Source organism: Schistocerca piceifrons, chromosome X, assembly GCF_021461385.2.
Source record: "Schistocerca piceifrons isolate TAMUIC-IGC-003096 chromosome X, iqSchPice1.1, whole genome shotgun sequence".
Classification (NCBI taxonomy): Eukaryota; Metazoa; Arthropoda; class Insecta; order Orthoptera; family Acrididae; genus Schistocerca; species Schistocerca piceifrons.
The window spans coordinates 208,794,528-208,819,444 of record NC_060149.1 but is presented as its reverse complement, the minus strand read 5'-3'; the positions used below and the strand labels follow the sequence as shown (position 1 = coordinate 208,819,444).

The 24,917-nt window shown below is 39.7% G+C and overlaps 1 protein-coding gene across 1 annotated transcript in view; it reads right to left on the bottom strand.

Annotated features, from left to right (window-relative positions):
- LOC124722883 (glucose-6-phosphatase 3) overlaps positions 1–16,383 on the bottom strand; it is a 138,357-nt gene extending 121,974 nt beyond the window's left edge. Inside the window, exon 1 of the mRNA XM_047248020.1 lies at positions 16,205–16,383. Coding sequence (XP_047103976.1) covers positions 16,205–16,260 — 56 coding nt within the window. The 5' untranslated portion in view covers positions 16,261–16,383. The remainder of the gene's footprint in view (positions 1–16,204) is intronic.
- Between the last annotated feature and the right edge of the window lie 8,534 nt (positions 16,384–24,917).

The window sequence follows — 24,917 nt, the reverse complement described above, 5'->3', positions numbered from 1 at the left end:
TAAATCCATCTTTTATTCTACATGTTTGAAAGTTTTACAGTGTGTAGATACATCCTTTAGGAACAATGTTTCTCATTTCTCCCCATAATTTCCATCCCTCTCAACTGCCTTACGCCATCTTGGAACCAGCGCCTGTATACCCGCACAGTAAAATTCTGGACCAACCTGCTGTAGCCACTGTTTGGCAGGGTGCACAAGGGAGTCATTATTTTCAAATCTTGTTTGTTTATTTATTTATTGTTCCGTGGGACCAAATTAAGGAGAAGTCTCCATGGTCATGGAACGAGTCAATACATGAAATTATAACACGATATTAGAAACAGATAAAATGAAATATAAAAAAACATATTCAGGTGACAAGTCGTAAGTTTAAATGAAGAAAATCAACAATGTAACACTGGAATTTGCTTAATTTTTTAGCTCTTCCAGGAGCTCCTCGACAGAATAGAAGGAGTGAGCCATGAGGAAACTCTTCACTTTAGACTTAAAAGAGTTTGGGCTACTGCAAAGATTTTGGAGCTCTTGTGGTAGGTTATTGAAAATGGGTGCAGCAGAATACTGCACTCCTTTCTGCACAAGAGTCAAGGAAGTGCATTCTACATGCAGATTTGATTTCTGTCTAGTATTAACTGAGTGAAAGCTGCTAACTCTTGGGAATAGGCTAATATTGCTAACAACAAACGACATTAAAGAAAATATATACTGTGAGGGCAATGTCAGAATTCCCAGATTTTTGAATAGGGGTCGACAAGCGGTTATCGAACTTACACCACATATAGCTCGAACAGCCCGTTTTTGAGCCAAAAATACCCTTTTTGAATCAGAAGAATTACCCCAAAAAATAATACCATACGACATAAGCGTATGAAAATATGCGAAGTAGACTACTTTTCGTGTTGAAGTGTCACTTATTTCAGATACTGTTCTAATGGTAAATAAAGCAGCATTTAGCTTCTGAACAAGATCCTGGACATGGGCTTTCCACAACAGCTTACTATCTATCTGAACGCCTAGGAACTTGAACTGCTCCGTCTCGCTTATAATATGCCTATTCTGTCTGATCAAAATATCGGTTCTTGTTGAATTGTGAGTTATAAACTGTAAAAACTGAGTCTTACTGTGATTTAGCATCAAATTATTTTCCACAAGCCACGAACTTATTTCATGAACTACATTATTTGTTACTGTTTCAATATTACACACAAGATCCTTCACTATCAAGCTGGTATCATCAGCAAACAAATATTTTTGAATCACCTATAATACTAGAAGGCATATCATTTATATAAATAAGAAACAGCAGTGGCCCCAGAACCGACCCTTGGGGAACGCCCCACTTAACAGTCCCCCATTGGGACTGAACATCACTAGCACTCTCAATATTGCGGAGAATTACCCTCTGCTTGTTCCACGAAGAGAGTCTTTCAGTTTCTGAAAGAGATGATAGGCAAATGGAGCCAGGTCAGGACTGTAAGGCGGGTGTTTCAGTGTTGTCCATCCGAGTTTTGTGATCGCTTCCATGGTTTTTTGACTGACAAGTGGCCGTGCATTGTCGTGCAACAGCAAAACATCCTGCTGTTGCCGATGTGGTCGAACACAACTCAGTCGAGCTTGAAGTTTCTTCAGTGTCGTCACATATGCATCAGAATTTATGGTGGTTCCACTTGGCATGACGTCCACAAGCAAGAGTCCTTCGGAATTGAAAAACACCGTAGCCATAACTTTTCCAGCAGAAGGTGTGGTTTTGAATTTTTTTTCGTTGGGTGGATTTGCATGATGCCACTCCATTGATTGCCTCTTCGTCTCTGGTGGAAAATGATGGAGCCATGTTTCAACAGCAGTCACAATTCTTCCAAGGAATTCATCTCCACCATTCTCGTACTGTTCCAAAAGTTCGCTGCATACCGTTTTTCTTGTTCCTTTGTGAGCCACTGTCAACATCCTGGGAACCCACCTGGCAACAACCTTTTTTAACGCCAACACTTTCAGTATTCTGCAAACACTTCCTTCCCCTATCCCAACATAGCGTGACAATTCGTTCACTGTGATGCGCCTGTCAGCAGTCACCAATTCGTTAACTCTCTGCACATTGTCGGGAGTGTGCGCAGTACGAGGCCTGCCGCTGCGAGGACAATCCTCAATATTGCCGTGCCCACTTTCATCACGTAACCTGCTTGCCCACCGACTAACTGTACTGCGATCGACAGCAGCATCTCCATACACCTTTTTCAACCTCTTGTGGAAGTTTCACATTGTGTCGTTTTCACAGCACAGGAATTTTATGACAGCACTTTGCTTCTGACGAACGTCAAGTGTAGCAGCCATCTTTAAGACATGCTGTGATAGCGCCACTCACGGGAACAGGTTGAATTAAGTTTGAAAACAAGCGGGAAGGATGTATCTACACACTGTAAGTCTTTCACACATGCAGAATGAAAACTGTATTTTTACAAAAATAGTGTGCATTTCTTTTGGAGTGACCCTCATAGTATAGCATTGGTGCTGTCCTGTCCCATCAGCACCTAGATGCCACCCAACAGCCCATAAGTTATGCGTTCAAGCCACTTTCTGCTGCACAACGGAACTACTCACAGGTGGAAAAGGAAGTATTTGCCATTATTTTAGGGGTTAAGAAGTTAAACGTCTTCCTATATGGGACGAGGTCCCTCCTCATCACTGACCACAACCCATTGGTTTCCTTATTTAGACCATGTTCCAAGTTGCCGGATAGGGCTGCCCAATGTTTACAGCAGTGGGCCCTCTTTCTCAGTAACTATTCTAACGGCATTCATTACCACTACACCACCCAGCACAATACTGATATACTTTAGTGGCTCCCTGGTAGCAGTTCAACTGACAAGAGGCTCTCATGTTCCTAGTGATGATGTCTTGCAGCAAACCCTGTCAGGTTTTCCATTAACAGCAGAAAAGGTTACAACCACCACTACTGCTGACCTACATGTCTGGAAAATCGTTTCAGAAAGCCAGATGGGATGGCCAGAGCGCTTTTATTCAGGTGCAGATCATGCATAGCATATGTTTTTTCTCCTACTTACTCGACTCATGTTGTCTGCAGGATTCTTGTGCTTGCCACAGAGGAGCAGCACTGTCAAGTGGTTGTCCCTCCAGTGTTGCAGCCTTTCATTCTCCAGCTGCTGGATGTGTCGCACTGGGGTACGACCCAGAAAAAAGCATTAGCACAATGTCACCTCTGCTGGTGGGCAATTTATCATGACATTGAACATCTGGTGTGGGCTTGTGCACAGAACCAGGCTGCATTGTCGCACCACTTCTCTCCTTGGCTAGTCCTTGAGCACCCTTGGGACAGGGTGAACATCGATTTGACGGATCCATTTTTGGGTAGCACATGGTGGTTGGTGGTCAATGCAGTGTCAAATTTTCTCTATGTAGCCAAGCTGTCGCTCACAACATCAACTAGCACTGTTTACATGTTGTCGATTATTGTTGTCATTGAGGGATCCCCTAGGGTGCCTGTGTCCTGTAATGGTAGACAATTTGTGTCATGGGAATTTGAAGACTTCTGCATCTGCAATGATATTCAGCAACCAACTATGGCGCCACTGCACTTGGCTTCTAACTCAAAGTTGCAGCACTTTGCGCATACATTCAAGACCCGGATCAAGAAGTCCATGTCTGCCTCTTCCCGCAACAACACATTGTTGAGTTTTCTGGCTACGTGTCAGGTGAGGCTGGTCAGCATGTGCACTCCAGCAGAATGTTTACATGGGTACCAGCTGTGGTGTCCCTTGGATGTGTTGCACCTTGAGTCATATGCTAAGGGCCACCATGGGTTGGTGGGTTTCCTCCTGGGGCTGCCACTTGGTTGGTTGGTTGGTTGGTTTTGGGGTTTGATGGGGGCTAAACATCGAGTCATCAGTCGCCTGTTCCAAATAGACATACTTGTAAAAGGCCTATACAGTAAAAACATAACCTCTGCACCCAGAGGGAGGGAATACCAAGGGGTACAGAGCAAAATGAACGCCGCAATAACACAAAATAGAGCTCACTTAAGAGGAGCAGAGCAAATAGTTGACTAGAGTAAAACGGACTACAGTGGTTGATGGATCAGGTAAAAGGTAAAAGGTCGAACACTCGACTACAAACGAAGAACCTCCAGCTGGAAAGCGTTCATAGAGGTACTAACACAACTTGTTACCATAAAAGACACTATTTTGGTATCCACATCACAAAAGTCGCTGGAGTGGGTGTAGCCTGAGAAATCATGCGAGAGTGCCCACACTAGAGTGAGTGATAAAACCCAGTTGCACGGATAAAACGTAAAACTGAGTCACCTAGAATTAAAGGAAGTGCAGTTGGTAAATTAAATGACTGCCGCAAGGGGCTAAAATGGGGCAGTCCATCAGAAGATGGACCACTGTCAGCCCTGCATCACAGCGACACTTAGGCGGGTTCTCATGGCGAAGGAGATAGCTGTGGGTCAACCGCGTATGTCCAATTCGGAGACGGCAGACAACAACTGAGTCCCTATGCGTGCTCCTCAAGGATGAGTTCCATACGGCTGTGGACGACTTTACCGTGCGGAGCTTATTTGGCGTGTTCAAGACAGACCATTCAGAGCTCCAAACATCGTGGACCTTGCGATGTAGAGCTGACCGGAGGTCTCTTTCCAAGAGACCAAGCTCCAGGGGTGGCGAAGTGCTGGCCTGCTTGGCCAACCGATTGACACGTTCGTTTCCTGGAATGCCGATGTGGCCCGGGGTCCACACAAACGTCGCTGAACGACCACACTTGGCGAGAGCAAAAATAGCATCTTGAATACTGCGCACCAAAGGGTCTCGAGAAAAACACTGGTCGAGCGCTTGCAATCCACCCAGTGAGTCACTGCATATGACAAATGACTCCCCAGGGCAGGAGGAAAGGTGAGCGAGTGCACGATAAAGAGCAATCAGCTCCGCAGTGAAAACACTGCTCCCACAAGGCAGGAAATGCTGCTCAACGTAGTCGCCGTGGATGAAAGCAAACCCAGTGCTGCCACTTGGGCCCAGTCCTTCAGCTGGCAGCTGGGGTGGTTGCTGGCTGTCGAGGTGCGCCACAAAGGTCGGCAGTTGTTCGTGGTAGATGTTGGTGCAGAGCAGCTGACTCGTCAAGCCAATCAGTTGCACCTACACCCTGTTGGAGCATCGCTGCTGTGATCTTCCAGTACACTGAGCAACTGGGTTGATCACAATGTTGTTCCCAGAGAGGGCTTCCACTTGCAGAAGCATGCCTCAACATTGCCACCTCTTCTGCACCCTCCTTCCCCTAACGTTCTCCTTGTCAATGGAGCCATTGCTGCAGCCCCCGTGTCCTTTGACCCTTCTGGCGGAGCCGGTGGTTTCGGTGTTGCCTCCTTCAGTGGTTGGTCCACTACTGGGTTCTCCAGCACTTTCTCCAGTTCTGCGCCAGAGGTTGCAGCCCAAGCCTAGCCATTTCAGCGGGGGGGTGGGGGGGGGGGGGAGGGGTATTTAGTTTACACCTCAACAGATGACCTGATGGAGGCAGATGAGTTGGCATGGGTAGAACAGTGGAGTAGTTCAGAAACCTACCATGGAGGGCACATACATTGTGTCATATGGGCAAACTTGCTGACCGAAGTTTTTACTTTAGAGTGGCAGTAAGTGAAGTAGGCCAGTGTTCCTGCAGAGTTAAACCACCAGCGACCTAGCCTTGCATTTGTGTCAAGAGTTGTCATGTGCTTAGTTGTTAGCCGCCTGCACCAGAAATGTGCTGATTATTTTTGTGCACGTATCTACGTAGGTTCAGACATTCCACTTACCATAGTTCCATTTCCATGGCGAGTTCATGCCACTCAATGGGTTCTGATCCCTGGTTGTTATAGAGCCATCGTTGGCTTATGAAGTACCAGTGCTGTCTGTGTCAAGTAGTGGCGTTGTCATATCTGCTGCAGGTACTAAAGACGTGTAAGGGTCTACGGGCTGCACGCAGCCATACGGTACATAACACGCACTTGCCAGCCGACGTCTGGAATGCTAACAATGTGCTTGGGCAGTACACGTGTGTCCGGCCGCAGTGCGACTGGCCGCCATCTGCAGGACGCCGTATTAACTAGTGTGGCCTCCGGCGCGAATATGTCTCTTTTTCTTAGCTCACCATGGAACCTTTCGATACGACCATAATCAGGATGTCAGACACAGTGATGATGGGTGCGCGTAGCGTGCATGTTTTATAATCAGCCTTTGTTAATAAAACTGTTTAAACTTACTTCTCGTGTTCACATATTGCCGTACCTCAAGGACCCACAGCTTACAAATCCTGACAAATATTTCGTCTAATTATCATCCGAGGCAACAACACAAACAACCCCCCTTTAGAAGTGGTGTCATCATGGGAATAATTATGGAAAATCTGCAGTCCTGAAGAGGTGCAGCACAATGTGAACATCGAGCAGCAGCAGCAGCATAAACATCTTCCGACTACGCGGGGACATCCAACGCTGGAATTCAGGTTGGTCTACTCCAGTTTGGCTATAATACGAAAGGCAGTGATGGATTTTTATTTTACATTTGAGTGACTCATTGGCATTAAATTAGACGAAATGTCACAATCCAGTCAGAGTAACGTTGTCGATCTACAAACTGTTATTAATGAACTGCAAGAAGAGATTCAGCAGTTAAAACCAGAAAGAAGCGAGCGTAACATTACAAAAGATTTGGCAAATGATAGTTCGTGCAGTACAGATACGACTAAAATAAGGAATTTTTCATTATTGCCATCAGTACCAGTGCTTAGCGGGAAACCCGAAGATGATGTGAAGGTGTCTTTTTGTTAACTTGAAGGTGCCGCCCTGTTAGGATCCTGGACAGATTCCGATAAGCTAGTGGTTGCCAAATTAAGAATTCAGGGAGCAGCACAAGATTTCATTAGCGCGGAGGCTACTTGGGTGAAAACAGAAGATTACAACGAATTTGGGACGGTCCAGAGATTTAAGCGTAAAAACGCAATCGAATTTTACAGAGAGCAGCTTCACAGTTTGCGAATGTGACGAGACGAATCTATCGAGGAGTTTGCCAACAGAATTCGTAACATCAGCGGTCAAACATACGAGATGAAAATGAAAATCGCATTCACTTGTTCGAAGCCGACCAGAGAGCCTTGGACACATTCATTCATGGGTTGCACGGAGAGGAAGTAAGCAAAGTTGTTCGATTGGCGCAGTGTAAAACGTTTCAGGAAGCAGTAGAATCAGCTGTTGGTTTCGTTGAAGCACTAAGACAACCGAATGAGATGCAGAAACAAGAACGCAGAGTTTTCAACACAACAGTGCAATCCTACAGGTGCAATAAACTGGGTCACAAGCGTAAGGATTGTAAAAAGAATCGAATCTGCTATCATTGCGGGATGCAGGGTCACGTTTCGAGAGATTGTCGCAACAAGAAGAAAGGTAATGCGAACAGACAATCTGTCAGATCTTTAAACGAGTACGGGGACGTACGGGCCACTACTCCGTCCACCCGTTGCCAGAGACAGTGATTCTATTTATTTATTTATTTATTATTTATTTAGCATCCAATAGATCCTGTTAGTTCGAGTGAAAACCAGACCGAAAATGACTTCGTGATAGGTGCTGTATATCGTGGGAGAAACATTAAACTACTTATTGACACAGGAGCACAGACCTCATTAATGTGGGGATAAATTGAAACCGCCGCTATTAAAAGTGCGAGGGTTAAATGGAGGAAAGCTACGTAACTATGGAGAAGTTGACGTAGAATTCAATCTTGCCCAAGGCCAAGATGAAGGTGAAAATGAAGATAAATACACAGCATGGGTGCAAGTAGTTTCAAATAACGAAAGGCGTTATGACGGTGTACTTGGATTTTATTTCTTGTCCTCTAACAAGGTAGAGATATTTGTCGCAGAAAGAAAGATCAGACTAGGCCTTGCAACTACAACCTAGGAAATCGTTCTTCAGATCTTACTCAAAGGAGCAGCAAAACTGACGTCGTGTGAATGGACGGCCCAAACGATGCATCAGTTCAAACCGTGCGAGTCGATGTTCAAATTGATCAGCCTCAGCAAATTCTCAAGGGAGCAGGGAAAACAATCTACGTTGAAGTTAAGTCACATTGATGCAAGGAAGGAACTTTGTTATTAATTGGGCGACCCGAGAAAAGTGAGTTACTGGATACAATGCATTGTTATGTTGCTAGAAGTATAGCTGTCGCTGCAACGGTGAGACAGAATGCCGCAAAAGTCCCGGTTACAACAACGAATATGAGGAATGAAGACGTTGTTTTGCCACGAGGAACGAAAGTTGCTGAAGTGTCGAGCGTAAGTAAAAATGACGTAGATTCCAGATGAAGTAACAAATGCTGCAGTTATAAACATAGATTTTTGTAACAGTACCGCAAAATTGCAACAAGGAGACGTAGTTAATAATGAACTGAAGCGCAAGATTTGGAAGAAGATAGAACATTTGACAGCTGATGAACAGGAGATTTTAGCGCCTGTTTTGTTGGAGTATGCAGATTTATTCCGAGAACGTGTAAATTTAACTGTCACTCACTCAGTTTAGCATCGTATTCATACAGGGAACGCAGCCCCAATCACATAGAAACCATACAGAATACCATTTAGTCAAAGAGAGTTGGCAGAAGATATGGTTAAAGATTTGGAAGAAGATAGAACATTTGACAGCTGATGAACAGGAGATTTTAGCACCTGTTTTGTTGGAGTATGCAGATTTATTCCGAGAATGTGTAAATTTAACTGTCACTCATTTAGTTTAGCATCGTATTCATACAGGGAACGCAGCCCCAATCACACAGAAACCTTACAGAATACCATTTAGTCAAAGAGAGTTGGTAGAAGATATGGTTAAAGAACAATTAGATGCTGGAATTATAAAACCAAGAGATCATTCAGATGCACCGCGGTGTTCGCCTGTTGGAACTGTAAAGAAGAAATCAATTTCTGGAGAACCACAGTTCCGTTTTTGTGTTGATTACCGATCTTTGAATGCTGTGACCACACCCGACATTTACCCTCTATCAAATTTAGTGGAAACTTTGGATTACTTGGGCAGATGTCGAATTTTTTCAGTATGTGATTTAACAAGTGGTTATCACCAGTTAACAGTGCATCCAGATGATCAAGTAAAAACTTCATTTGCAACAGCAACAGGAGTATAGAAGTATCTTCGTATGCCGTTTGGACTTCGTAATGCTGCAGCTACATTTCAACGCCTGATGGATTCAGTTTTACGAGGGCTCACACCAACACAAGCACTTTTTTTACCTTCGTGATATAATAATTTTTGGTGAATACATGAAGCAGCATACTGAGCGACTACAAGCTGTTTTTGAGCGTATAAGAAGTGCAGGCCTGTCTTTATAAATAGATAAATGTCATTTTGCACAAAATAAAGTTAACTACCTTGGTCATATTATAACCAGTGAAGGTGTTCAACCTGATCCAAAATTAATTGAAGATGTAAAGAATTTTCCTGAACCACAAGATTTGAAAGAACTACAATCATTTTTGGGATTGTCAAATTTCCACAGACGATTTATAGCCGATTATGCGAATATAGCATGTCCAATGACACAGCTACTGAAAAAAGGAGCTACATTTAATTGGCCAACAGAGTGCAAAATGGCAATGGAAGAACTTAAAACAGTTCTAACCACAGCCCCAGTGTTAGCCTATCAGGATTTCACTAAACCTTTTATTCTTTCAACAGATGCATTCAATTTTGCCATAGGTGCAATCTTGTCTCATGAAGTTAATGCTTCCAGACAATTAAACAAAGCAGAATGTAATTGTACTACAACTGAGGAGGAGCTCTGTGCTTTGGTTTTTGGTATAAAACATAACAGATGTTTCTTAACAGGATAAGAATTTACAGTTATTACAGATCATGCCGCACTTGAATGGTTATTGAGCTTAAAGGAGCCAAGTTCCAGATTAACAAGATGGGCATTAAGACTGAGTGAGTACCAATTTAAGGTTATTCCCCGACCTGGTAAACAACATGTGTCTGCTGATGCAACAAGTCGAAAAGTCAATGTTTGTGTTACAATATGTAGAGAAGAAGAGTTAAACGCAGCTCAAGAAGATGATCCACAATGCAAACTAAGGAAAAATGATCAACGTTTTGTCAAAATGGATGGATTATTGTACAAAATCACTATTAAAGGAAACCGCCTAGTTATTCAAGAAAGCATGAAAGAGCAAATCATGAGAGAACAACACAAATCTTTATTGTCAACATTGCGGTAAAAAAGCAACAAACATTAAAATAGCTCAAATGTTTTGGTGGCCGAGCCACAAAGTTGATGTTTTCGAGTTTTTTTCACAATGTAATTCCTGTAAGAGACGGAGTAATGTATGAAAAAGTAGAGCACCATTGCAAGAACTGCCACAGACAAGTGAACCATTTGAACGAGTAGGACTAGATGTCGTAGGACCATTGCCAAAGACTAAAGATGGAAACAAATACATGTTGACAATGTTAGATCATTTCTTTAGATACCGTCTCATGATACCAATACCTGATCAGGGCGCTGAGACTATAGCTAAAGTTTTTGTAAAAGAATGGATACTTAAGTTTGGACCTACATTAAGTATAATTAGTGATCAAGGAACGAATTTTACGAGTGAATTACTTAAACAGACTTGTAAGTTCATGTAATTATCTCAGTTAAGGACCACACCAGCACATCCTGAAGGAAATGGAAGAGTTGAGCAAGTCCACAGAACAATTATTAAAATGGTTTGCCATTACGTGAGCAGCAAACACGACAATTGGGATGTCTGTTTACCGTACTTAGTAAGTTGTTACGATGCCAAAATGGACAGCTCAACTGGCCTAAGTCCATATGAGATCGTCTACAGAAGAAGAATGCATTCATCCTTGGACTTTGCACGATCGACTGCCGGGATCAGCAATGAACACGTAAGGGATCTAGCACGCAAGCTAAAGGAAACATGGAGGGGAGTGAAACAGCGAAATCATCTATCCTTTCTTCAGCAAGCAAGACAACATGACCACCTAGCGGCAGTGTCACAGTATTGAGTTGGAGATCTTGTGTATCTGAGCAATGCGGTGCTAAAGAAGAGTCAAGTCAAAAAGTTTAAGAAGTTTTGGAATGGACCATATCCAATCTTGGAGGTGTTGTCGCCAGTCACTCTTAAGCTCAAACTGCCCTTTTGTTTGACTGTCGTTCATGTCAATCGTGTAAAGTCATTTCTGGGTAGATTTCCTGTAGTATCGCAAGACGACAAGGACCGACCGAGAGGCAGACCAGCTGTTCTCAACCCCAGGAAGCGAGAATCGCGAGGTCGCTGTCCAGACGTCCGAGGCCGAGGCATCGCCACGTTCCAAGCGATCCTGTTCGAGACACCCCTACAAGCTGTGTAAACGTGTGTAGTGTGTGAGAGTGCAATGCCTGTGTTTATTTCAGCCACGTGCTTATGTGAATGTGTTGTGAAAATTTAGTATTGAAGCTATTGCACGAGTGCACAGTGAAACTAAACCTTTTATTCCAGAGGTTGCCACAATGAACTCATTTATTTTACGTTCACTGTTAACTCTAGTATTTAGAACTAATTAACCATGTTCATTTTTATTCTCATGTTTGCTATAATGGCGCAATCTACTAATGCTGTAGTAACAGTACCACAGAGTACAGGAGTTTTGTTTGAACCATGGTCAGACATGGTAGTTTCAACAAGTAATGCAAAACTTGTCCTCAAGTACAATCTGAGTGAAATCCAACAACAGTTCAATTCTGTAAAGAAGCAAATTGATCTAATCCGTTCTGTTAAGGGTAATGATACAATTTTGGAAATGGGTACATCATGGTATTGTAACTGGATCACAGCCAAAATGCAGGTAGAGTCTACATTGCTAATTATGAACAAGAGATTTAGTGTTTTTTAAAAGCTTTTGCCACACAAGACTTTAATTAGGCATAAACGTGGCTGGTTTGATTTTGGATGGAGCATCCTTCATACTGTAGTTGGTAGTTTAAGTAGTTGTGATCTACTGGAAGTTAAAGGCAAAATATTAGCTCTTGAACAACAGTCCAGTAAAGATTCAACTAACCACTCTAATGAAACTATCGTATTAAAGAATATGTAAAGAACCATTACTAACCACACAGTTTTCATTGGGCAGATTGTAAAGCAAGTTATCTCACATTTCCACATAATTCATAGTGAAACGAGCGCAAATATCCAAGAACCATTCCAAGGATTAAATGCTGTGAGTGGACACTTAGATTTAAACACTCTTTTGTTAAGGATTTCTGATAGTTTATCAAATGCTAGAATTGATGCCCTTAACTTAAGAACAGCCTTAGAAAGTAGTTCAAATGATTGTTTGAGCAGTGTACTACTACATCCAGAACAATTTTTACAGTTCCTACCATCAACTGAGCGAAAGCTAGAGGCAACCTATATTATGATTTACCCTGTTAACTCTTACAATTTATATGATTACTATAAGTTAACCACCACACACACACGCTGTTATTGTTTCTATACCCATTGCTAGATCGAAGCATAATTTTGAAATGTATAAGATTTATACATATCCTGTGAAATGGAGACAGGCAGGTATTCATGTGAAGTACGTACTGAATGATTATCCACTGATCAGCAATGATCGAAGATATTTTGTGTCCCTAAATGGAAATGATTTGCATATGTGTAAACATAGTCATAAGTTAATTTGCCCTGAATTGGCAGTATTCTTAGATAGTAGACTGTACAGCTGTGAGAAATAATTGTTTATGAATCATCCCCCAAGAGATGATTGCCCTAGAATTTTAACACATCTTTATCATCCATTTCTTAAATGATGTTCTGAAAGTATAATTTTCTCATATAACTCCATCCTTGATGTCACATTTACATGTAAAAACTATGATACACCTGAGCTACCCTTTACACTCAAATTGAATAATAGTGGATTAATCTTGAATGCCACACATTGTGATTTATCATGTGAACTATTTGATATGCCTAGTGTATTGGCAACTACATTTCATGCAATTGGACATTTGCCATTAACGAGAATGTTATCTGTTTATTACAATGATTCACACATATTAACATATGGAAAGCATTCCTTATCAAGTTTTTCTGAAGACAATAATTTAATTAAGGATATACATGAAAATTTAATTTCTTCCAATAATGAGTTAAACTTCATTGAAGCAGCAAATAGAATTAAGTCCTTCAATTCATCGAGTAACGTTAATGCATACTTGATTGTCAGTATTGTGTTTTTATTGCTTTTACTAATTTTTCTTTTGTCATGTATGAAACTGTCATCCTGAAGCCACACTTCTCTGTACCGAATGTTACTGAGGGAAGGATGGGGAAGGAAATCGGCCATGCTCTTTCAAAGGAACCATCGTGGCACCTGCCTGAAGCATCTTACGGAAAGCACGGAAAACCCAAATCAGGATGACTGGATGTGGGAGCAAGAGAGTGACCGCAGAATTTTGAAAGTAGAGGAAGAACATACAGTATGGAATTTCTTGATCATATTCTTACCATGGGACCTAATTTTTTTTTAGAGCACTGCTACTTCAAGAGAGAAGAATCAAACAGCTATCAGACAGACAGGGCATCACTACCTTCTTTGATGATAATTACAATGATGCATACTGATTTTTCTGTTGATTTTACATGTGTAAGTCAAGGTGAAATTCAAAGTGCACGTTGGGAGCAGAACTAAATTAGTATTTTTACTGCTATGATTTGGCTTTCATGGTACTTCTCACTCTTGTGTGCTGGTATCTGATAATCTGGACCACACAAAAAACACAGTCGTCCCTGTTGTTGATAGACATCTTGAAGAACTACCAAATAATACCAGAGAAGTTACAATCTGGTCAGATGGTCCATCTTCCCAGTTAAAAGATAGATATAATGCAGAGGCTCTGAAAGCTCTAAGTAAGAGTCAAGGCAAAAAATTATACGTAAGTACTTTGCAACTTTTCATGGGAAGGGGCCAGTTGACGCAACTGGTGAGGCTGTCAAACACCAAATTTGGTCTCATGTGAAAAGCATGAAATTTATTGTAAACAATGCAACTGATTTTGTAAAAGCATTGTTAAATTCTTCTAATGTGACAGCAATTCTCATGGGTGAAGAAGACCGTAGCAAAAAAACACACAAACCACTACACCTCCTAGCCTCAATCAAGAACTGCAAATCTTTCTTGACTGTCACTAAAATTCATCACTTGGAACACTACAATACTGAAGTTGTAGAACACACTTTTTCATCAGTTGCAAATGAAAACACTAACAGAACAGAAAAATCACTAGATTTACATGTTGATGATTGGGTGGTTGTAAAATATGACAATATGTTTTCCAGGTAATGTTACTAAACTGAAAATGGTGAGTTTAAGGTTGATGTTATGATAAAAGATGGGAAGCTTTGGAAGTGGCCTAAAATTGAAGATGAGATAAAATACACTAGTGACAAACTAATCAGAAAACTGAATCCTCCAATTGCAGTAAATTCCTGTGGTTATTTCAAGTCTGAGTACGATCTGTGATAATGCAATGTGAGTTACCAATTGTTGTAATGTGAGTTACTTGTTCATTATTTCTTTATTTTGTTTTATTAGAGATTGAATGTTTATAATTTTGTTAAAATGCTTCTAGGATCTTCTGGTACAGTGAGTAAAACTTCCAAGAAGTGTTTACATAAAACAGAGCAGACATTTGTGTTTAATTAATCATATGCACGACCCACTTCTTGGAAATGTAATACAAGTTACAAAGAATAATTATAGGATTTCATTATATAAACATAACAATGTAAAAATTATCGAGCTCCAACTTTGTAGAGCATTCTGTATAAAGCATGTTTTGATTCATAAAACATATTTAATACAAACATTTCCTTCTGTTAACTGTCAAAGGAATATATTGTAAACATCTCTTCATAGCACGAGTTACCATGGAATGGCCCTTACTTTTTCTAGGGCATTGGCAATTACTTTTTCTATGGCACTGGAAAAAAAACATGGAATGAAGTATATATGGAAAACAATGCAAAAGTTATGTTCTCTAAATTTTGCACACTGTTCAAATTAATTTTTGAAAAGTTATTTCCAAAAGTACACTCTTCAACAGCAGCAGCTGCTGGGTAACTGTGGGTATCAGAAAGTCCTTCCACACATTTAAATTTCTCGATTCTTTGCAAAAGCACTACACTATTCCACAGTTCATAAATTACTTTCACAGGTACAGAAAGATGTGTTACTGGGTACAGCAAGCAGCTATTCCATGACAGAAAATAAAAGCAAAGTAGTGTGGGATGTCAAAAACATAAGGATACAAAATGCACAGACAAGTTTAGCAACATACAAATCAAACATGGAAGTAGAGTAATAGAAAATCAACAAGAACAGGCAAGTTTTGTAAATTACTATTTCTGAATCAATCACGAAAGGCAGACTAATCATTTAAATGAATAAATAAAACCTTTTACTAAATGAAATACTGTTTCATATCTGAAATGGGAGAAGTGTCAGCTATTGCAGATTTCACCAAGGTGGTACTTGATGCTGTTGACAATGGATGATTGTGTTACAGATATATATTTATACACTTGCCAACCAATCTGTTGCGTATGCCAGAGACAACATTAGCAAATATTTTACTAACAGTTCCATACCTAATCATACAACAATAGCAAGTTTGGGAAATAAGAAGAAAACAATTTAAAAGTTTCAGAAATTTTTATGTTGCTTGCCAGACGTTCTATTCCCCTACATAGATCATCAAAACGATTTTTACGTGTATTTACGCCAAATATTTCAAAATCTAAGTAGTAGGCCCATTCAGCCGGCTACGAAAAGCCTACCATTATTCTCAAACTGGAAACAATTGATGTCTAGAATCTTCATCGACGGTCGTTAATGCAAATGACTGCGGGATGTAAATGTTTCAACACCTCACTATTTACGCTACTTTGCGCCTCAACGAATAATGTCTCCATCGAAGTAGAATGGTTACGATACATGACAATCAATACATAATTACCAGTGTTTGTGTCACGAATAATGATGCTATCTACGCGTGAAATTATCAAGTGAGCTAACGTACGACAGAAAATGATATGACAAGCAATATAAAACCTGAGGAGTCAAAATATTGCAAGCCAAATATAACCAACTTCTTGCACTTACCCATTTTGTAAGCTCGAAATATATGCTGCTCCGACCTCGTAAAGTCCGTGCAACATGTTTTATTGTGACGACACAGAAAAATTACGAGTATTTAAAAGAACTTGTCAACACATCAAATCGTACTGACAGTAAAAACAAACATACATCGCTCACATCAGACGACACACAACTTATCGCAAAGATATAGCGAAGCGAGTACACAACTGAACCATTGGCCAAAGACAAAATACCACAGCATCAAAACCAGTAATCGCTGAAAAAAAAGAAAAAATTACTCACACACACACAAACGCAGACACACACAGAAATCAAAAAAAGTTTTGCATCACCTCGGTTCCGAGAGTTCCGGAACCTGTACAGAAAATCGGAGTAGAGATCAACTTAAACATCATTTCCTCCCTTTTCATTGCTCATGAAAACCACACACCCCATACTGTACCACCATAAAGCGAGACCTTCAGAGGATGTGGTCCAGATCGCTGTACAGTGTACATACCGATAGCTTTCCACTGGCTCAAATCAATCTGTGATCATACGTTACCCTTTTTTGTACACTTTCAATATCGTGTGGTAGTCCTACTCTGGTTTTGAGCTTCCACGCTAGAACAGTATTCTAGATTTGAATAAGTATCTACAAGAGCATCTTGGGTGCACTTTAGCCATAATTCTGATGACTCTTTTCTGTGCAATAGAGACTTTGTTTGCTCATGACTGGTTACCCCAAAACATTATGCCATATGTCATAAGTGAATGGAAATATCCTAGGTATGCAGCTTTAATTGTTTCCAAATCAGTAACAAATGAAACTTATCAAATGGCAAATGCTGCTGAAATCAGTCTTTTACATAGGCCGTTGAAGTGAACTGACCATTTTAGATTGTTGTTCATGTGTAATCCCAGGAAAGACTCAACTTTCAATATTTCTCTGTCATCACATTTTATTTGAATATTTTTCCTGTTTTTTATTTGCTGTTTGGTACTGAATGAATTGAGTCTTGTTCACAATGAGTGAGAGATCATTTGAACTGAACCAATCTAGAGCATCTTTGAACACAGTGGTTGCAGTGTTCTCTAGACTGCAATTGAGTAGTTTCTCAGTCTTAATGGTTGTGTCATCAGCAAACAGGGTGGAGTGTGCTTTTTGTGTCATACAGCATGGCAGATCATTCATAAAGATGAGGAACAGTAAGGGACTCAGCACCGAGCCCTGTGATACTCCACATATTACTTTGCCCCAGTCAGAGCAAGCAGGTGCCATTGCAGAATTGTTCAATACTACCTTCTGTCTCCTGTCGTCTAGATATGACTTGAACCACATCCTTGCTTTACCATTTAATCCATAGTGCTCAGGCTTTGTAAGTAGAATTTTGTGATCTACACAGTCAAATGCTTTAGATAGAACACAGAATATTCCAGCTGGTGACATTTTATTGTTTATGGATTCAAGTAGTTGGTTGACAAATGAGAAAATGGCGTGTATAGTTAAAGTATCCTTTTGGAATCCAAAGTGATTTTTATTAAGGATTTTATTCTTATTAAGATGATCCATTGTTCTCTTGAATATTAGTTTCTCTAGGATTTTAGAGAGACTTGTTACCAATGAAATTGGCCAGTAGTTGGAAACATCAGCTTTATACCTTTTTGAAACATGGTTTCACAATTGCATTATGATATTTGAGTCTATTAGGGGCAGTACTTTGATTTATGGACTCATTAAATATGTCACAGAGAACTTCAAGAATAAATTTGCAGCAGTGCTTCAGTACTTTGATAGATGTATTATCCACACCAGTGGAATTTTTATTTTTCATTTACCTTATTATCTCCTCAATCTCTTCAGTTGTAATATAGGGTACATGCATGTAACTACTATTGTTCTGCACTGCTTTTTGTAGAAGACTGATGGCTTCAACTCCACACCTTTTAGAACCAATTTGATCTGCTACTGTCAAAAAATGGTTGATGAAGATATTGGCAATTAATCACCTTCAACTATCATGCTTCCATTATGAACGCTTTGATACTGTCTGTAGCTTCTGTAATTTTCCCTGTATCACTTTTGACCACTTCCCAAATAGCTTTTCTTATCATTTCAATTGTTAGTTTCAGATTTAATAAACATGCTCTTGGATTTTTAATGACACTTTAACTTGTAGTGCTTCCTATCCTGAGGTATGTTAGAATTTCTGGGTGAGACATAAAGCATTCGCTTTCTTTTACTGGATGTTTTGATTCACTGAGCCATTGTCTTCTGTAAGCACTGAGATTGGAGTTTTTTGAAATTTTCTTGGGGAATACAGCTTCAAAAATGGTAACAAATTCATTCAGGAATATGCTAAATTTATCATTGATGTCTTTAGCCTGGTATACTGTGCTCCATTTCAACTGCTGCAAATGTCTGCTGAAGGTTTCCAGTTTCTCACTAAGTATTAACTTGGACCACAATGCAACAAGCCTCAGAATAATTTTTTACATCTACAGACTTGTACACTATATTTTATTTAACATACATTATTACTCCACCTTTATACATTGTATTTCTAATATAATAAGCTGCTAGCTTGTTTATATATAATTGCACCGTTTTAATCCTTTCCATCAAATGATGTTCAGTAAAATGTAATATATGGCCATTTTTTATTGCATCAGTGTCATTAATGCAGATGAAAAATACGAAATTTGTCATTTCCTGAAATCTTTGGTCTGATGTAACTGTTTTGTTGTAAATTGAAATTAGTGATTATAGGTAGCGTACCTACGATTTTTGACTTAATTAGTCCTGGAACTGAGGCTGGGTACCAAAAATCATGTAGAGTTGTGTGTTTCCTGGTTCTTGTGTTTCTTCTGCTTGCCTCTGTTACTGCTGATGATGGTGGAGACACATCAGGTGGAGCAGGGTTGTACACTGCTGTTGATTATGGAGGGACTAAGACTGATGAAACATCTTGAGCCACTGATGGGAGGTCAACAGTAGATGAAATTTCTACCACTGCTGCTGGCAAATGCAGGTGGACAGCAGCTGCAGATTTGATGGCTGCATTTTGAGATTTCACTGCTGCTGCACCTGAAGTCTGTGGTAGTGTTCCTGTTGAGTAATCTGTTGTTTGCACAGATATGGGTCAATACTTTTCACAGCTGGCAGGGGAATAAGGATACTGTTTACTTTACTTGTTGATAGAACTGCTTTCATTGCAGCACACATGGCATCTTTACCCCTGTTATTTTGGTGCAGCCCATGTTTTGCAAAGTGCTCTCTCAGAGAGCTGTCAACTGGTGTGAAAGTTGCACTGGGAAATGATTTACAAATTTTTCTTAGTTTCCTATTAGTGTTCGTGATTTCAATATTAATGCACAATTTCCATTAAATCATGCCTCCATGGAATAGCAACAACAAAAAAGGTAATTTGTGGGTTATTTCAAAGTTTGTCTTTCAAAACCCTCATTGCCTATCTCCTTTCATTACAGTAGACTTTGTTTGCGCCTCCTGTCACAATACACTTGCTTCCAGACTGTAAGAAGCTTTCACAGTTTTTTAGAATTTCAGATAAAGGCACTCCTGGTTTGACAATGCCAGTTACATCAAGTCTTTGGTGAGCATTACATAAAATTTCCGCGATCCCTTTACATGTAATGTGATTGTTCTATTTCATGTCCCTGCAGATTGTTACACACTGGTATTTGTATGTGATTTCAGTTGTGATTCATTAATTTGTAATTATAAGATACTAGATTTTTCATTTCCTAAAGCACAAAATTTCAACTTTCTGAACATTTAAAGTGAGTTGCCAATCTTTGTACCATTTTGAAATGTTATCAAGAGCCAACTGAATATTTGCGCATAATTGTGTCACCGAGCGAGGTGGCGCAGTGGTTAGCACACTGGACTCGCATTCGGGAGGACGACGGTTCAATCCCGTCTCCGGCCATCCTGATTTAGGTTTTCCGTGATTTCCCTAACTCGCTTCAGGCAAATGCCGGGATGGTTCCTTTGACAGGGCACAGCCGATTTCCTTCCCCATCCTTCCCTAACCCGAGCTTGCGCTCCGTCTCTAATGACCTCGTTGTCGACGGGACGTTAAACACTAATCTCCTCCTCCTCCATAATTGTGTCATCTGCAAAAATGTATGAAATAACTGTTAATGTTGTCAGCCAGGTTATTAATATGAAATATGGACAACAATTGTCCTAACATACTTCCATGGGATTTGTCTGAATTTTTTGCTACATCTGTCGATAACCCCCTATCCAAGATAAAATGCTGCATCCTCCCTATCAAAATTCTTAATGCAGTCACAAATTTCATTTGATTCTCAATGTGATCACACTTTCATTCCAGACAATGCCCATCTCTGACATACATTAATATTAGGGTGTAACATTCAGAATGTTGATATTATGTGTGTATCAGAGTACTGGTTAACCTAAGATCAGGTAAACATACAGTAGTTGTGGTGACTTTAACATAAAAATGGCAAACACACAGGAGCAAGTCACAAGTGCATTTCTGAATATGTTAAGATCATTGCACCTATATTGTACAAATAACTCTGCTATGCATAAGAATACTTATGTAGACAATACTATCATGAATTTCCTTTGGGAAGACTTTACAGTCAGACCTGCATGAGAAGGCCTGGCAGATCACAGTTAATGAACCTTTACTCCTCACTCTGTATAAGACACAACCAATTAAAATCAAAGAACCTATTGTGTTACTGGTAACTGAGCAAAAGGAAGAGTACATAAGAGTGTTTATTGAGAGAGTAGGTAGTGTAAATTGAGACGTTGTATATAATTGTCAATCAGGGAAAAGGGGAGCTGCAATGACCTTTGATAACTGAAATATACACATTTATGGAATTTTTGTTCACCAGTAACAAAAATTAGATCTCCAAATGCACTGAAAAAAATAAAAGGATGAACTAGTTTTCTGAAGGACTGCTGGAAATAAGAAAAAACATGCTCAAACTGTACCAGATGCATAAGCATGCCTGTACCCAAAGAACAGAGCAGAGATGGAATATTTATAGGTCATATCTTGAATGCAAAAAGTTGTACAGAGCTAAGTGCCTTCTGAAGAAAAAAAATTTGTAAAGAACTATATAGAAAGGGCTCCCAGTAAATGCAAGACAACATGGTAAATAACGAAACAAGGGGACACACCAAAATGCACTCAAGCAGCTCTCCTTAATCCTGAGGAATTAAATCACCAAGTTATAAGTTTGGGTAAAGAAATTGGAAACAAAATTAAAGCAACAAGTTTATCTGCAATGGACCTGGTTGGACCCCTGTCAGGTGACCCAGTATTTCAGTGGGGTACTACCACATCTGCTGATATTATAAAAGCTGTTTCCAAATTTTCAAATTCTAAAAGTAACTCAGTCTCTACATCATTAGCTTATATTTTTAATAAATGTATAGATTTGGAGTTTTTATGTATTCACTCAAGGTACTGAAAATTATCCTAATTTTTAAAAATGCTGGACAAGTACGAGTAGGACTTGCATGCTTAGTGTTCCATACAGACTTAGTTATGTATGTAGGTAGTTTTGTATAGGTTTTGATGAATGAGTTTGTGAGTATCAGAATATGTGACATAAATGACCCAACATTTTGAATGCATTGATTTGAAGTTTAAATTTTATTATACCGCCAAGGGACCATGTACCTTAACATTTGATATAAATTTCAGCTCTGTACTTCTATCCATTACTGAGAAAAAGGGATAATAACAGATGGCCATATCTTTTGATTGCATTGACTTTGGAAGCTTAAATTTCTTACGCCACCAAGGGATCATAAGCTGCAGTATTCTATATAAATTTCAACTTTTATACCTCTACCTGTCCTTGAGAAAAAGGGGTCTTAACAGATGAACAGACATACAGATGGATAACAAATGACAAAAAATATTTTTGATGTGATATAATTATAAATCAACATTTTTTGAATATTTTTTCCTTTACTTGTTCTGTCAATTCTTGCTTCTTGCCAAATTTCATGATTCTAGGTCAACAGAAAGTACCTTTTAGGTTTTGTGGAGTGAGTTTACAAGTACCAAAATATATGATGTAAATGGCCACACCTTTTTATTGCACTAATTTCAAAGTTTAAATTTTTTACACCCACAAGGTACCGCACCTGTAAGTGTTCCTAAGAAAAAGAGGTCTTAACAAGTGAGCAGAGAGTCAGACAACAAAGTGTCTTATAAGGGTTCTGTTTTTACTGACTGAGGTATGGGACCCTTAAAAGTGGACAAACAACTTCCCCAAAGCTACAGGGCAGTCTTAACTGTGCCAATATTTTCAGAGATATTTAAGGCCTAATTACACACACAAATAAGCAGCTGCTTTGAGAGACACAATCTTCTGTAACAAACAGTTTGGTTTTCACAAGAAAAGAAACACAACAGCAGCCGTTTTGGAAATTATAGATCAAACTTTAACACCTCTTGAAGATAAAAATGTGCTATCAGTGCTACTATGTGATCCAAGCAAATCATTCAATTGCATCATTGTTGACATTCTACTAAGGAAAGTGGAGTCTTACAGAATGTGTGGGAGCACATTATCTGTGATAAGTTATTATTTAAGCAATAGGAAATAATTTGTCACAGTCAGAAATGTAAATTCCTCCTAAATGGAAATCAGAGCTGGTGTTCAACAAGGATCTATTCTCAGCCCCTTCTTCTTCATTTCAGCAATCAATGATTTGCCTAATAACATAGCTCACTCTGTCATATCTTATGCTGATGATGCAGCACTATTTGCCACACATCAGAGAATTTCAGATCTAAACAGGATAACAAAAGAAAGTCTTGATATGGCTTTGTACTAGTTCACAGCTTATAAACTCTTGTCTAATCCTGTTAAAACACAACTCCTAATGGGCATATCAAATGAAGTAGAAAATTAGTCAGTAAAGCTTCTGGGTATTTACACTGACTGCAAACTCCACTGAGAGGAACGAGTCAATCAAGCACCATATGTGAAATCTGGATTGTTGTACCTCATTTTGAAACTTAGGGATGTAGTGAGCTTGGATTACCTCAGGGTGACATACTGTGGACTATTCCAGTTGTGTATGTCATGTGGTCTGATTGCACATTTACATCTATATCTACATACATACTCTGCAATCACCATATTTTGTGTGACGGAGGGTATCCTTTGCCACTAATAGTCATATCTTTTCCTGTTCCATTTGCAAACAGAGTGAGGGAAAAATTACTGTCTATATGCCTCCATATGAGCCCTAATCTCTCTAATCTTATCTTCAGGGTCCTTATGCAAAATGTATACTGGCGGCAGTAGAATTGTTCTGCAGTTAGCCTCAAATGCCTGTTCTCTAAATTATCTCAATAGAATGTTGCCTTCCCTCCAGTGATTCCCATTTGAGTTTAAGTTGAATATACTGTTTCAGTTGTAAAGTTCTTTTTATTTTTCAGTGCTTAAACCATGATGAGTTTCAGACTATTGCATGCCCATAATCAGGTATGATAATTTTGTGCTGTGATCCTGAGTGCCACGATGGGGAGCATAACACATGATGTACCACCAGTGAGTGCAGAGTACAGAATCCAGACATTCCTCTGGCAGGATTGTTTGTCCCATTTGAGTTCCTGAAGCATCCCTGTAATAGATGCATGTTGTTTGAACCTACCAGTAGCAAATCTAGCAGCCTGCCTCTGAGTTGCTTCAGTGTCTTCGTTTAATCTGACCTGGCACTGACCTCAAACCTGTGAATACTACTCAAAAATGGGTTGTGCTAGTGCCCTATATACAATATCATTTACAGATGAACCACACATCCTAAAATTCTCCCATTAAACCAAAGATGACCATTCATCTTCCCTGCTACAATCCTTACATGTTTATTCAATTTGATATTGCTTTGCAGTATTATGACTAGATATTTAGTTGGTGTGACTGTGTCAAGTAGCACACTACTAATGGTGCACTCAAACATTATGAGTTTGTTTTTCCTACTCATCTGCGTTAACTTAAATTTTTCTACATTTAGAGCTACCTACCATTCATCACACCAACTAGAAATTTTGTCAAAGTCATCTTGTACCTCCTACAGTCACTCAACAATGACACCTTCCCATACACCACAGAATCATTAGCAAACAGCTGCAGACTGCTGCTTACCTTGCCTGCCAGGTCATTTATGTATATAAAAAATAACAGCAGTTCCATCGCACTTCCCTGGAAGACTCCTGACAATATCCTTATCTCTGATTAATACTCACCATTGAGGACAACATATCAGGTTCTGTTACTTAAAAAGTCTGTGAGCCACTCACATACCTGGGGAACTACTCCATATGCTTGTATTTTCATTAACAGACAGCAATGTGGCTCTGTGTCGAATGCTTTATGGAAATGAAGCAATATGGAACCCGCCTGTTGTCCTTCATCCATGCTTCACAGGACATTGTGTGAGAAAAGGGCCAGCAGAGTTTTGCATGAGCAATGCTTTCTAAAAACATTTTACTTTTACGACAGAACCTTTTCCCTCTCAATGAAATTTATTGTATTTGAACTGAAAATATGTTCAAGGATTCTGGAGCAAACTGATATTAAATACATCGGTCTGTAATTTTGTGGGTCCATATTTTTACCCTTGTTATATACAGGAATCACCTGTCATTTGGGACTTTGCACTGGGTGAGAGATTTACAATAAATGTGAGCTAAGTAAGGGGCTG